General features: G+C 38.4%; 1 protein-coding gene and 1 pseudogene across 1 annotated transcript in view; one reads left to right on the forward strand and one right to left on the reverse strand.

The window, feature by feature from the left end:
- Positions 1-15,464, forward strand: part of LOC136280125 (neurofilament medium polypeptide-like) — a 46,277-nt gene that overhangs the window by 24,658 nt on the left and 6,155 nt on the right. The window contains exons 12-14 of the mRNA XM_066164812.1: positions 5,351-5,416; positions 12,685-12,729; positions 13,939-14,628. Of these exons, the coding sequence (XP_066020909.1) occupies positions 5,351-5,416; positions 12,685-12,729; positions 13,939-14,628 (801 nt within the window). The remainder of the gene's footprint in view (positions 1-5,350; positions 5,417-12,684; positions 12,730-13,938; positions 14,629-15,464) is intronic.
- On the reverse strand, positions 7,416-8,786 carry LOC136280566 (uncharacterized; annotated as a pseudogene).

The following is a 15,464-nucleotide window of genomic DNA, read 5'->3' on the forward strand; positions in this document are numbered from 1 at the left end:
AAGTATCAAGAGATATCAATAATCAAAAGTCCGAAATAAAACGATGTTGGTGCAGTTCTCATTGCTATTGAGAAATTTGAAAACTCAACTTTATCCGTATAGTTAGGTCTTCACACTGATGCGGACTTAAGATTGAGCTTGTGTGGGGTGAAGTGGACGGTGGAAACGTTTGCCTTGTTGTCAGAGAAAAAAAGACATCTTCATATTTATCTAGCGTAGTTTTAACGGGTCCTTAGCGTTACACTTCATACATTAAACAATCAAAACTCTTGCATCACGGTCATACTCATGCATTCATTATGCTCATGCATTCATTATGCTCATGCATTCATTATGCTCATGCATTCATTATGCTCATGCATTCATTATGCTCATGCATACATTATACCCATACATACATTATGCTCATGCATTCATTATGCCCATGCATATATTATGCTCATGCATACAAATTCAAATGCAGACATACGGCGACTATTCCAGTATCATTTGGAAACTTCTGCGGCATGAAAGAAAGGACAGCATTTTTAGCTGCTGCTACCCCATTGGCTGATGTTATTCGTAACACAAAGCAAAATTTTATGAACATTGAATAAAGGGGGTAACTTTCTAAAGAAACTGTGGTGCTGCGTCGAGTATAATTGGGTAATTTGGTGTTACACCTAGAGTGCAAGCACCACATTTTGGCACCTGCAGCAAATATGTTTTTCATGTTACTAGAAGGATTGGTAAGATGGTAAGGAGTTAACTTGATTTTTGAGCTTTTTTGAGCTTTTTTGAGAACGAAAGAGGCCGAGTTTAAGTTAAATGGGCGGGATATATTTTGCACCTTTTCGGTCAAAAAACAAGAATGTACCATGCAGTGCATGTACTTACAAGAACTCCAGATGGTGGAAGAAAATAACAAAAGCGAAGGATCCAAAAATTAATACAATATAAATATCAAACACGCATCTATCTTTTGCCTGAAATATAGAGGTTTAGATGAGAAGATCATAATGATCGTAACTCACCCACTAATTTTTCGCAGTTCTATTGACTACTTTACATCATGTGGTGCAAACTCCCCGCACAGTTATCACGCAATAACCCCTATCTTTAGAAGTCGTTTTTTGTCCTCCGATTATTTCCGTAGAAACGAAACAAAGCCAGCTCAAGAGTTTCGCTTTTTCATCTCCATTACTGTACTTAGAAGAAAAACGAGTTCATTTGGTACATATCCAGTGATAGTGACATTAAGAAGCTGCTCTAATGATGATGTCGGCTTTGAGAGTTTGTCCTCAAAGTTTCACATTTGTCCTCGAAGCTTCGCCCCTTGGTCAAATACTGGAAAACTGTACATTTACTTCACATTTGTGTCAATAATATTACAAGGCCATGAAACGGTCGATTTCTTTGGACATTTGGGCTCAAAACAATATATTTTTGCGATGGATTGGAGCCTCAAGCTTTGGAGCCCTGTGCATCTAATGGTAGCGACCAAACTTCGTAAAAAAAGCGTTCACTCAGGAAGCTCGAAAGGGTTGTTATGTCCGGGGAATATTAGATCCAACTCATTGTATTCCATGCACGATCAACCCGCCGAATTGATTGGTGCGACTTATAAACAAGACGACCGCAAACGGATAGAACATCGCCAGGCTCATTGTTTTCAAAAGCTGAACGTGGCTATTTGGACCATAAAACGACAAACATTACTGCTAAGAAGAGCTTCACTCAGCTCAGCTCATTGAAGGTGATACTTCTAATTCACGAGTCGTCACTTCGAATGAGAATGCATGGGAATCGCCCACCAGAATTTATCCCGAGGCAAAAGCTTCTGAACTTGAGGTTTCTTACAGTGAAACAGGAAAGATATTTGGTCAGAGCCAGAAGACACATCCCTTGTATAGTGAAGAAAGGGGTGAAAAAAAGCAAAGGTCAAATCCATCAATCCCAAAATAAATCAAAACCTCACTTGGCCCAGAACGAGAGGTTTTAATTGCTCAGTAGGATATCGAAATTGAGGAGCTGCAGAAGTCTATTAGGGAGAATCGGGAGATTGCCGATCATGAGAATGAAGACCAAGCTATAAGAGAAAAAGCAAGAGAAAGGATAATAGAAAATCAGGAGCGGATTGATGCTCTTGACAATGAGAGAGAGAAGAACTAGAAGGCACTTCACTAAGAGAGGGAGTGAGAAACATATTCAAGAAATATGGTTTCACAGTCTCAGCTGTTGTCCTGGCAGTCGGAACAACGAATGGAGTGATTGTGAGCGCATTGACTAGTCCTGAAGTCTGTTGCAAAAGGAGTTGGAAATGGTTTTAAGACTCATGGAAGTAAGATCGCGGGAATTCTAGTCGGCTTCATTTTCAAGACAGCTGGATCAGTGATCAGCTTCCTCGGTCAAATGAATGGCTTCTGATAGTGGGAGTCGTCATATTCATGGTTGAGCGCTTTCAAAAGAACAAGCAATGAATCAAGAAGGCTGAGACAAGTCCAGCTGAAATCAACCCGACTTTTACTATGTCATAATTTGTTTCGCTGTCACTCGTGCTTCGTGTTTCCACCCTTTCATGTGGCTTACTCCGACTTATTTCATCTCCAAATTCACCGATTTGTTGACTCCCAGCTTCATGTCGGAACTTGCTTTCTTCAGGCTGTTATTATACCCAACTGTACTCTGAGTTTTAAGAAGATTTGAGGGCGTAAGCCAAATGAATGCCTCAAATGAATGCCTCAATTGACTGATTCAATCTCGCATCCTGGCTTGCGTCAGACCTTCTGACTTGTCTCACATGAAAGAGTCGAATTGCCTCTCAACCTTATCACTATCATGCCCTATGAAGTATATCAGATTGCCTTTGATGGCTTTTTCCACCTTTATTGCTGAGCTTGTTATTAACAGGATAAGAGTTTGAAGTTGCTGACGGTCCAAGATTTGTCAAATAAATGAAAACAGATCTGAGACCATGATTATCACCTTCTTTGAAGCAAAAGTCTGTACGTGATGAAATTCCAAATTCTGCACATTTTCGTTTTAACAATGGCGTGTCAATTATTATTTATCTGATTGAACGTTGGGTCACTCGGAAGAGCCGATTCACTTTGAATTTCACCCATCTCAAAGAGAATTTTCTTGACAGTGAAGTAGATGTGAAACATCACAAACGACTTGATTGGTTATGGAACCTTATCGAGCACTTCACATATTCCACAGCCTGTTGGTGCGCACCATACTACGAAGTTGAGCTGTTGTGGCTGGTAACTCATATTTGGCCCCCGCAAGCCATGCTTTTGATTCTGCGCCTTTAAGAGTGCTGAATATTCCTCTGAATTTTGCATTGAAGTATTGGAACGGGGTAACAAAGGTCTTGATCTCTTCATTCAAGCGGCTGACAGGATTCTCGTGAAATGGAACTGCTGGCACCTTCTTTCCTCCTCTATTCAGAGTGAGTTGAAAGGGAAAACCTCCAATACCAAGAGCCTTCTTCATGTCATTAGCTCATTATATCCTGTCTTGATCTAGGCACGCTCGTCTGAACTCCATCTGATCGGCTGGAGTAAACTTCAGTTGTTGCATGTCTTTTATTATCGAAGGACACTTGCGCGCTGAATTTTCTCAGGTCTGTATTCGGATATTGTGCTTTGAAATCATTGCAGACTCGTGTCCTTGCTTTATTTGCAATTTTATTCGCTTCATCTGACCTTATGCTTGTGAAAATTTTGTGGCTGGCATGATGCGGCGATTCGTCTCGGTCAAGAAACTCGTCCGAGCATTGCGCATTATGTTGCTTACAATTATGTATTGAAGTCTATAGAAAATACATTGATTGATGAGTTCTTATAAAAAATTGCAAAGCCTTGACTGTGCTCTGTTCTGTTGTAAAGCACGCAGGAAGTGGCTATAGCATCAAAGAGGTGTAGGGAGAAACATGAGACGTAGTCAAGTGTTTCACCCCACTTCTTGAGTGATCTAGCTGCTTCCTAAGTTCTTTACGTCAGAACAGAACACTCTCTATTTGTTTTATAATTGATAATCAGTTAAATTCCCAGAGTATTACTTTAAATTTTCAAAACAGACTCTATTTCCTAAACAAACAACATTGTCATCAGCATGCTTTATATTCTCGAAAAGCATGCTACCATAAGTCATTCAGAAGCCTTCTTTGAATGGTTCAAATAATCTGATTGGTAGAACAAGACTGAAGCTGTCGAAAATGTTCTGCAATAGTTCACGAACTGAAATAGTTTGGCAAGTCAAATTTAACACTTTTTTCTGCAAGGTTTTTTAGTCTCAATAAAGAGTCTGTCAGAAATGAAATGTTCAGCGAAATCCAACGGAATTATGGCTCATAGGAGTTTTATGTATGAACCACAGCCGCATTCACAGGAACACTGAGATTGCTACGAATGACAGCACTCTAAAACTCAGTTGCTGTGACTGATGTGCCCTCCACTCAACTATTGAAAAAGACACCAGAGCAAGCTCTTAGTTCTTTACTCAAAGGGCACCCAATGTAATTTCAGAGGCTTGCTTCACTGGGAAGGCTGGAAATTGCCTCGATGAGTTAACCGCAATTGACCTCAGCATGATCTCAGTTGACACCGTCATGATTTCTATGAATTTTAACAGTTTGCCAGATTGGTTATATTTTTCATCATTCCTGTTTTGTTCTTTTTTTTTTTTTTAACATGAAACCATACATACTATGCAAGCTTTAGCTGTGTTCAGTTTTTATCACCGTTGCAATCTAAGTGTGAAAACCTTTAAAACTCAGACTGTCCTTTTTGTTTACTCTTTAGTTCAGGAATTTAATTTAATATCTGCTGACCAGTTGTGTTGTCACATAACTGTGATCTTCGCAGCTATGAACACTACTTAATCAGTAGTGAAAATGAAGCCTGAAAAAAATTCAGGCCTTTACGAGATTTGAACCCACAACTTCTGTCGTTATGCTGGTTTCAAATAAACCTGAGAATTGATGATTAAATAACTTTTATGACATGGTTAAGTAGTGTTCATAACTGAGAAGATCGCTTCTTATTCATTTCTTTTTTCGCAGTTCGTATATACGGTTTCCAAGCACTGCACACCTTATCGTAGTGGTCATGGGTTCAAATTCTGTACAGGCCTGAATTTTTTTCAGGCCTTATTTTCACTACTGTGTAAGTAGTGAAAATAACTGCAAAGATCACTTCTTTATTCATTTCTTCATGTGCAATTCACATATATGATTTTCATATAGACTACAGTCATAAATATAATATATGCTTTATCCAGTATGCTTAACAGAATGCGTGTTATGAATTCGTGATGATCACCAAAGGGTTTAAATAGCAATGGATTTTTTTTAAAAAATTTACAGATTTCAAAGTTGAGATGAGTGCAAGAGAAACAGATTCCACAGACTCCAAGGCTAATAAAGCCTCAGGTAAAAATTCTGTTGTAGTCTAAAGAATGGGCAACGAATGGTAATCATTGTGATGTAGGCTGTTATATTTGAGTTGAGTAGAAAGTGTATAACTAATTGCCTCCTGCAGGTCCCAGCATTAACAAAGCTAGAAAGAGCTATACTGAAGTAGCGTAAGGAAAAGTGTAAATTGACAAATTGTAGCTTCACTTTTGCTCATATTTTTTTGTATAACACTTGGGAATTAAGTTTGAATGGTTATGAACATTGCAGAGATTTATAAGGTTCCCTCTCAGATATACCATAGAACCCACTTCACTAATGAAGCAGTTAGTGAAAAATTGCATTAGATTCAAATAACTAAATATCTCAAATTCTCGAATAAGTGGATTATGCTACATTTTAGGTTGATTTTTGGCAGTTCAGCTCTTTCAAATTTCTCCTCTTCCTCCCTTCCTTTCCCTCCCTAAAAGTAGGAACTACTTTATTTTGCCATTGTTCTGACTTGTTCTTTAGGAATTTTAAATGAACTTTGGTAAATTGGAAACTTCAAGCAGTATTGCATGCAGTGTTATAACAGTAGCTTCCGAGATGGCTACAAAAGTATCTACTAGAAAAGTGCTTTAAAAAGATCCTTTGTAAGATTTTGAACCACCTTAATTTTAACTAGACTGTGAATAAAAGAAAAAAGGCAGGGATTTGAACTAAATTCATATGTGCTAATTAGTGCCTTGATAGAACCAAAGAAGCCAAGTAGAGAAAGAATTTATATAGAATTCATTGCTTAGTTCCATTAGTTTGTGTTGGTTAAGGAGGTCACATTGTTAGAGTTATGATTAATTCTTTTTTTATACAAATTAACACATGTATATTTGGCAACTTTTTACATACTTCTTCTTTTCAATATCATCATGGACTTTGGCGGACATAAAGAGAGGGGTCTATAAAGTTGATTGTCTTAATTATTAATGAGTCTATCTGATGGTGGTTAGTTACTGACCACTAAGGAAACTGGTTTTGCAGTAGAACTCTGCCAACCCAAACCTAGTCAACTTGAACAAGATCCGATTTCTCTCGGATTTAGCCTGCAGTGCAGGCGTCTTATTTGTGCAAACTAACATTATAAGCTTGCGATTGTTTATCTGACTGGCCATGTTTGATTTGGAGTTAAAGTGGATGGTGGTAGTAGGGGGCGGGGTAATCTTCACTCCCTCACCCCACCTCTTTCCTTATTTCTTTGACCGTTGACAGCCCTCTTTGTACAAATTTGACCTGATTAATTTCTAAGGTATGGAAGTAAATTTGGTCTGGGAATGGTTCTTCGACTCTCTCTCGAAATTCCTTTGACTTGCCTACTTGTAACTTCTTTTGTTCTGGCCGTATCCAGAGCGGTATCCAGGGTAAGAGTGGCGTCTTTCTCATGAAGCTTGGTTTGCGTACGTTAGGAATTGGACCTGAAGATTAGAGCATCGATGAGATGTTCATTTGGATTCGTAAATTTACATTCTTCCACAAGAATTCAAATTTTCTTAATAAGTGAATCGACTGACTCATCAGGTTCTTGTTTCAAGGTTCTGAGCTTGTACCTCGGGAGGCGAAAGTTGCTTTTCAGAGAAAGGTAATTTTCGTAGCATGTCCAGTAGGAACTAAGTTTCTTCTGATCTGTTGAATTCAAATTCCACGTGGAGACCAGTTCAATGGCTTCGTCACCCGTCCAAATTAGCAAATAGCTTATTTGCTCTTCCTCCGATTTTTCCCTTGGCAGTCCAGAAAAGTAAAGTTCGCATCAAGCTGTAAGTTTCTTGAGTGCTTGTGGAGCGTTGGGTGAATGCCAATCCATTGAAGGAATTGTTAAGCCAGCGAAGCCTGCCATCTTGGATTGGTTTGATAAAAACGAGATTTGGATCGCTTAAAACAGGGCGAAGATGAAGAGTCTGGTTCGGTAGCACTACTCCAGCTTTCCTGACACCATGTTGTGGTTCTCGATCAAGAATAGGAGGCGTAGATTGTAAGACACACTCACATTTTATTCCGAAGCAAGAAGAACACTAAACTAAATCACATCACAAGTGAATAATGATTTGGACAAATTTCAAAACTTATGTTCCATACCAAGGTTGGGAAATTGTACTGCCTGGCTGGGGTGGAGAATTTCAACCAGATGTGTTAAGTGTTTCTAGCGAAATGCAAGTGCCATATCCTTAAATTTTGGGGTGGTTAGGGTAAACAGTGCACTTTTACTAACGAATGGCTCAGAAGAAAAGGTCTTTAAGGTCGAGGTCTTTATACCTGATCAATGTGTAGAAAGTCATGACAAACGTGTGTAGTAATAACAATCAACTTGTGTACTGTAATGTATTGTTTTGTAATTTTCCTTCAATTTCTTCATCATTTAAAAATCTTGGAATGTACGTTTGCGTAAATCTATACCACTGTCTATATTTAGCAGCCGTGATAGTGCCTATGATTCTCTGCAGGGCCTGATGTAGCAATTGAATGCGGAAATTGCTTAACGCGATTTCCTGTCGTCTTCCCTCTGCTCTGTTGTTCATTTGTTCGTGCTGCTCTGGACGACTTATTTCCGCTTTTATGGTTGCTTTTACGGCACTTATTGCTTGTTCTACGATGTCAAGAAACGGGCTGTATGGTGGTAGGTTTTTAATCTCAGAATTAGGATCAAGAATGGCAGGATTGTAGTGGGCTGGTGCGCCGTCATAAATGAAAATCACATGTTCATTTGGGTCGAGATTTAGCCATTCATTCCACCGAAAAAATTCCGAGTGAAAAACGAGTCCATTAGTGGATTGCCAGTGCTACAGTAACAATCTTCCCTCTCTGACCACATGTCGATATGCCCTCTCTCCCGTCCTTGCTCGTCCGTGTCTTCTTGCCGTCCAAATATTGTACCCACACTCGTCTACAAATAGTCTATGATTCACTACAGCATGGCGCATGAACCAGTTGGCATAGTCGACTCTTTTTTGCAGGACATTAGGGCAGTTTCGTTCAACTGGGAGTGGCCTTGCCAATTTTACACGATTCAACACACCTTCAAGTGTTCTTGCTACTGTACGGTCATGGATTGTTGGTTTTCTTGGAAGACGCAGTCTAAATTCTTGATTTATCTTTGCTAGTGTTAGCAGGCAATTTTCGTTTAAAATGTCATTCAGGCAAAATTCCTCATTTCATCATCTACTCGAATATGATTTGCTCCTCCTCGTGGTCTCTGCGCGATCCTTCCCTCTCGCAAGTATCGTGCAACGATACTTCTTGCCGTTGATCGGTTCACTCCGATAGTAGGGGCAACCGTCAAATAATCTTCATTAACATCTTCGAAGGCTTGAATAATTCTTTGTCGTTGTTCAAGTAGGATTCTGTTTCTTAGTGGCATGATTTTCTTCGGTTATTTCTGTCCCCAATGCGTCTACTTGTTCATACGGCGTACTCTGTTTCTTACTGTGTAAAATGTTCTTCATTTTATATCTGCTTCAGCAAAATATTGTGCAAAAAAAAACCACGTAAAACTTAAATGATAATGTGGTAAAATTTCCGCACAGCCCCATACTATTGTAAAACAAATCTGTTTTCCCCATGGCAATGTATTGTTTTTGTCATTGTTTTCTCTATCCAAGAATTGAATGCATAATGTAGGATGGGGCTGTGCGGAAATTTTACCGATAATGTACATACTCTTGTATTTTGTTTAGTATTTTAAAATACTTGTTCGTTGCTGCAGGAATATTGCTCTATGCCTTTGCAATCCACGAGCAAATCAGTCCCTCTGACAGCTTCCTCATACGACCAGTTGGCGTAAATTTGTTGATTCTGTCAGCCATCCAATCTATCCATTTTTTTCTAACTCTATCCGTAAAGGACTTGTTTAACATCACTGGTTATGTAGTGTCAAGTGAAATCCAGTCAGTTATCAGGGAATGGCGGAAGGGGGTCCAGTTTAATAAGCACTATAAATTTGTTCAAGTCAAGGAAAGCGGCAGTTCAATCTCTCACTGAGATGAGTACTGGGTCAGGGAATATAATAAATGCAAGCAAAGCAAACATACGGGTGACTTAACTCAAAAAATTATTTTTGCAACCATATATTTGGTTGAAAAGGGAGGTATGAGCTTTGCAACAAGGGAACAATTCTACAAATTTTTTCCGTTTTGTTGTACTCAATGGTCCCAGTGGTCCTCCTTTTCTCTTTATTTTTATTTGAGTAACACAGACACAAGCCCCAGAACTCTGTCATGATATCAGCGTTCTGTTTACAGCTGAGAATGTAGACCAAATCAGGATACACCGGTCCATCCTTGCGATCGGCCTCTCGGCCCAAATTGTCAATTAACCCAACTTTGTCATCGTTCAAACATAATTGGAATCCTCTCTACTTGTAAACTTTCCATGGGATAAATTTACTGGTAATGAGTGTATCCATGTTTTTCTTCTGTTCTACAAACTTTTAGATTTTAAGCAAAGTCTTCTTTCTCTGCTGGTGTTTGAGAAAGTAGGCTATAAACTTGATCGATGAAATCATGAACTGAACTATTCTCCTGAAACACTGATAAAAGCTTAATTACCGTGGACAGCAGCCATATACTGGTCTATTATATCAATCCAGTTTATAGCCTACTTCCAAACTGTTCCTGGCCAAAAGTTTCAGCCAAGTGATGTGTGATCTGCATTATTTTACAAATTCACGAATCCACCTAAATACTTGCCTAAATTCCTAAACCGATAAATTACTACTAAATGCTTGGCAGTTGGGCTCGGTCTCAAATAGACTAAATGGCCGGCAGTCAGAAATTTTTACAGAATTTTTCAGGGAAAGGTTCTCTCAAACTTCTTAAGAATATCAGACGTTTGTTTAGAAATGCAGTCATTTCAAAATTTAAATTGGCTTTTTAGTGGACAAATTATCCGAGCTTGAGCATACTTTAATATCGCTCGGTTGTTATCGCTAAGAAGTTATCAGCTTCTGAACAGACTGCTGGGCATGGTCTCGCATGGATTAAATACCCTGCAGTTAGAAATTTTTGGCAAAGTGCCACTGAAAGGTTCCTCAAAACTTCTTAAGAATATCAGAGTGTGGTATAGAAATTTACTTACCGCGATCAACACTTAATGGTAACCTGTTATAGATGAGGTTTTAAAAAGTTAACCTTCTAAAGAGTCATGTAGTGAAAAATGCCTGAGTAATGTTTAAGTGCTGACATGATAAGCAACGATGATTAGACTATATTTGGACAGTTAACCTTAAGATAGTAAATTTTAAACAGAAAGAAACATTCCATGTACAGCTCTCGTTGTTACAGTATGCTTGCTAGGGCTTTTTTTAAAAAAAGTGTTGTCGCAAGAGTTGCATTTATCTAGCGTGTACTATTATCTGAAGCGGTGACTTGTAAAATTTTATTATCCTATATCCACGCGCAGTTTAGCCTCTTCCAAAGTCCTGACGAGACTCGTGAGTCAGATATCATCTGAACATTTATTGTGCATTTAAGCTACTTGCTTGTAGAATTGTGTGCGGTAATAGGCTAAATTTGTATGAATTTTTCCCCTTTACGTGCACTGTGGTCTCAGAGTGATTCCTTTTCTCTAAAATTTTGTTTGAATAAGACGGACATAAGTCCCAATGCTTTGTGATGATATCAGTGTTCTGTTTACGGTTGAGGATTTGTATTAAATTGGGATACTCCAATCCGTCAAATTGAGCGACTTTTTCACTCGCTCCATGTTTAGATTTTAATTATAGTCTTCTCTCTTATCTTGTTTTGGTTAACTTTCGTTGGCTATAAACTGAATTGATGAAACCAAGAACTGAACTATGCTGCAAAAACTTCGAGGAACTAGTGTAGTAATATTGGACGACCTAAAATTTTGGAACCTATCAGCTGATCGGTGGATGATCCACTGTGTTTACAAATCTGTGACTCCACACAATTCGTAATTCGTTAGTTTTAAAAGCTAAATGTGCCAATCCACCAACCGATATCCATGCCCTCCACCCCCTCTGCTCTTCAATTTGAAATCACCGTTTTCCACCCTCATCATGTTCAAGCTGTGAGCACTTGTCAGCAGTGCCGTAAATTACTAATAAAATCACTTTGATTGTATTCAGTTGGTACAAGAGAAGATGAAGTTGATTCACCCGTTGCATGCAAACCAGTTAAAGAGTCCAAGTTTTGATTTCAGTTGCTTAAAAGTTGTCAATCTAAAGCCAGAGAACCCTCGTTGAAACGGTCTCTGGTGGCCTAGCTGGTTGAAGAACTGCATTGTGTCAATGTAGAAAATAGCACAATCATCTTCTTCAACCAAAAACTCCCCAAGGTTGATGTGGAAATTTATCTTTCAAACTGATATTTTTAGTAATAAGTAACTGAGTGTTTCACTTACCAGATGAAACAATGCAGCAGTTTTACCAGAATTGTTAAATTATCCACCCTAACACAAAATTAGCATTTATGGAGTATTAGCCCTGCATCTTACTCCTGTGCCATTTAACATAACCCCTCCGTGCAGCTGGCGAAACAGAAGATCATTTCTGAATCATACTACATAGCTTTAAGCATCTCTCTAGAAAACCCCTCGAATGGTCATCATACAAACTAAAATTTCTGGTCATTAAGCACTGCAGTTATCAGGCACAAACAAAGGACAGAGGTGAACATGAACTGCAGTGCTAGATGAAGATTTAAATTTAATTCTGAGATAGTTAATATCTTCATTTGTTCTTGCAAAAGCTACAACATAGAGGCAGTCATACTCTTCCCAGGATCAATAATTTATGTTTGTAGATAGGGTTTTTGAAAACCTTCCAAAAGCGTCCTAACTAAGAATGAGTAATGTTACACTGCTGGCATGATCAGCAAAGAAGGATAATCCAGCGTTGTGTGTTACGAGTGTCGATGGAGAGCAGGGTTGTTCCTAGACAGAACTCAGGATCGTCGGTAACAACAACAAACTGTTTTATTTCCACGTACTTGACTTCTTGTTTTTATAGCACTAAGCTTCCTCGCAAATCTCTCTCTGTGTTCGATGGAACTGTCGCTCTTATATACATAAAGTATAAGGATCTAGAAACTTCTCTAAAGAACTAAATTTAGTAGATTAACACGGTTTCTAAATTTGAACAATTATGTAAGAAATAGAACGTTCCAGAATGTTCTTTTTACTAGAAGGTCACGTCTAGATGACTTCGGGCTCTAGAATGTTCTGGGACTTTACTTTGACAATTTTTCGTAACATTGTGTAACTTGAATAAATAATCATGAGTTACTGATTTTTAACAGAAAGAAGCACTCCACCAGATGGTGACAAGAAACAAAATCCCCCAGGTAAAAAAGTTGTAGAAAGTTCTATTCATGTTCATTCTATAACGCTCTATAAAAGTAACTTTTTTGATTGTCCGTTATTTTGGAAAGCTTTGTTAAAAGATACATACAACTCTGTCATTGTCAGCTTGCTGGGACTTTTGAAAAAAAACTGCTAGCGTTACAATGGCTTTGGCAGACATCATAGTCTGAGGGAGTGACTTATAAGGTTTAATTATGCAACGGCTTGAGAAGCCCTGATAGTATTGTTCATTTGTGCGTTACAATGGTTTTGGCAGACATCATAGTCTGAGGGAGTGACTTATAAGGTTTAATTATGCAACTGCTTGAGAAGCCCTGATAGTATTGTTCATTTGTGCGTTACAATGGTTTCGGCAGACATCATAGTCTGAGGGAGTGACTTATAAGGTTTAATTATGCAACGGCTTGAGAAGCCCTGATAGTATTGTTCATTTGTGCGTTACAATGGTTTTGGCAGACATCATAGTCTGAGGGAGTGACTTATAAGGTATAATTATGCTATAGCTTGAGAAGCCCTGATAATATTGTTCATTTGTGCGTCAGAGTTATCATTTTTTTTTTTATAGATATTGCTGTTGTTGTTTTGCTTTTTGTTTTTGATTTATAATTTTTCCTGAACTCATAAAAAAAGAACTGAAATGATTGGACAGGGTATCTACTGAGGCATCTAAAAGTCTGTCTAGATGTGAAAGATAGGACTTCATCTGCACACATTGACCACTCTATTATGCTTTCGTAGCACCATAAATTAGGTATTCAGTGGTAAAATTTCTTAGCAAATGGGTTTCACCAGCAGTCACAACAGCACTATTCAATCAAGAGATTGTAGCTCTGAGTTAGACTTTGGTACTCTAACAATTACAGACAGTCCTCCAATAGGCTGCCAACTGTCAATCGCAATGTAATGGTTGAGGTGTCAGCCGAGTGTCAACCAACATATTGACCAAGTATCAACTGATAGTGGCAACTGATAGTCTGCTAACTTGAATAACATGGCAACTGGCAGTGGGCCAAGTAGCGATTGACATGTGGACTTAGCATTAACCATCTTTGGATAGACATGTTGACGGATAGTATTGGTCGATACTTGGCCAACTAATGAAATAAGTAGATGTGATCTGTCTCCCACTCCCTCTGCCCCAATTTTTAACAAAGTTATCTTCGTCTATTTTGTCATTCTTTTCATTTTAGATTTTAAAGCTTATTTAAAGAAACTCCAGGACGCATCTGAGGTTGGATTTGATGAGCTATGCAATAGGGCAAACCAGTTACAACCTGAAATTCCTCCTTTGGCTATGAGGAAAAAATGGAATTTTGTCGATATTGATGAAAACGCTCAGAGACTTATTCCAACTGGCAAATTGAGTGGTGAATATATTGCCATTCGCACCTATGCGGATGGAAATTCTTTGTTTCGAGCAGCATCAGTATTAGCCTTTGGAGATGAAAGTAAACATCCAGAAATGCGAGTGAGAACAGTGGTGGAGCTTGCGTGTAACAAATCATATTATATAACTTTCCCTAACCGTAAAGAAAGACTTCGTGCTCAAGAACAATTCATGCAACGTAAATCAAGTCGCTATGGAAGAGACAATTGGTCAGGAGAATTTGACAAAGATGTACGTGGCACTTGTAAAGAATCCCTCTGGGTATCGGACTTCCATCTTCAGGCGCTGCCAACTGTCTTTCAGCGTTCAGTAAAGATTGTTTCTCCAGCGGGCTCCGGGATGTATCTTAGCGATGTGACTCATCCTCGACATGGTCATTCAAAATTGGAACCACTGGTAATCATGTGGATATCATTTCAGGCTTCAGAAAAAATGTTGCCAAGTAATTTTGTTCCTCTAGTTCCTGTTGGCGAGGTTTTTTCCTTCGGGAAAGGTAAGCTCAAAATTATTCCGATAGTTTTTGCTCAATGTCTATTTTTTATTCAAGAAAAAAGGTTTTGTTTGGCAGTGATTTTCAGAACTGATCTTTTTTTTCCATCAGATTGTTTTTTGGTAACTTTGGTAAAATTTTTTTTTTGTGACCCCACCATCATCACCATTAGTGCTAGCTAGTAAAAAACTCTTGCATTTTCGTCTCAAAGCTAAAAAGATTTGACGAACGAGAGACTGAAACAGGAAGAGAGTACCAAATTTTAGGACCTGGCTGAAAAATTGTTAATTGCTTGAGATTTGTACAACACAAATGCGTGCAAATGGCTATTTGTAACCAAAAGATTAAGTAGCAATGGGGGCAAAAGGTTATTTTTATAACAAAACATGAATTTGGTGATTTCAAATGTATTGACATGAAATTCTTAGTTTGGAGAATAAAGGAGTGGAATGGGCTCTCGATTAGAGAAGACTTGCTCATTTTTAACCCTTTCCACTCTAACATCAGTATGTATATTCTTCCTAACATCAGTATACATATTCTCCCTAACATCAGTGTGCATATTCTCCCTACTCAGTTCTCCAAGTATACATTTCCTATATATGCTGACGAAGAGAATTTGTTTAGTCAATTAAGGGTTACTTTTGTTGGTGATCGTTTCTATTATTCTCATATCCTGTGACATGTGATTAAGGAGTGATATTGTTAAGAGAAATTAGACGCTAATCACCCTTAGAGGTTACAGGGTTAACTGGAACGAAAGGGTTGTTATTTTATAGCCATTTGTCTGTCACAGGGCCTGTTTCTGGAGAGTGCCAGTAGTTTACCAGTTATGAAGT

The sequence above is a fragment of the Pocillopora verrucosa genome, chromosome 4, assembly GCF_036669915.1.
Source record: "Pocillopora verrucosa isolate sample1 chromosome 4, ASM3666991v2, whole genome shotgun sequence".
Lineage (NCBI taxonomy): Eukaryota > Metazoa > Cnidaria > Anthozoa > Scleractinia > Pocilloporidae > Pocillopora > Pocillopora verrucosa.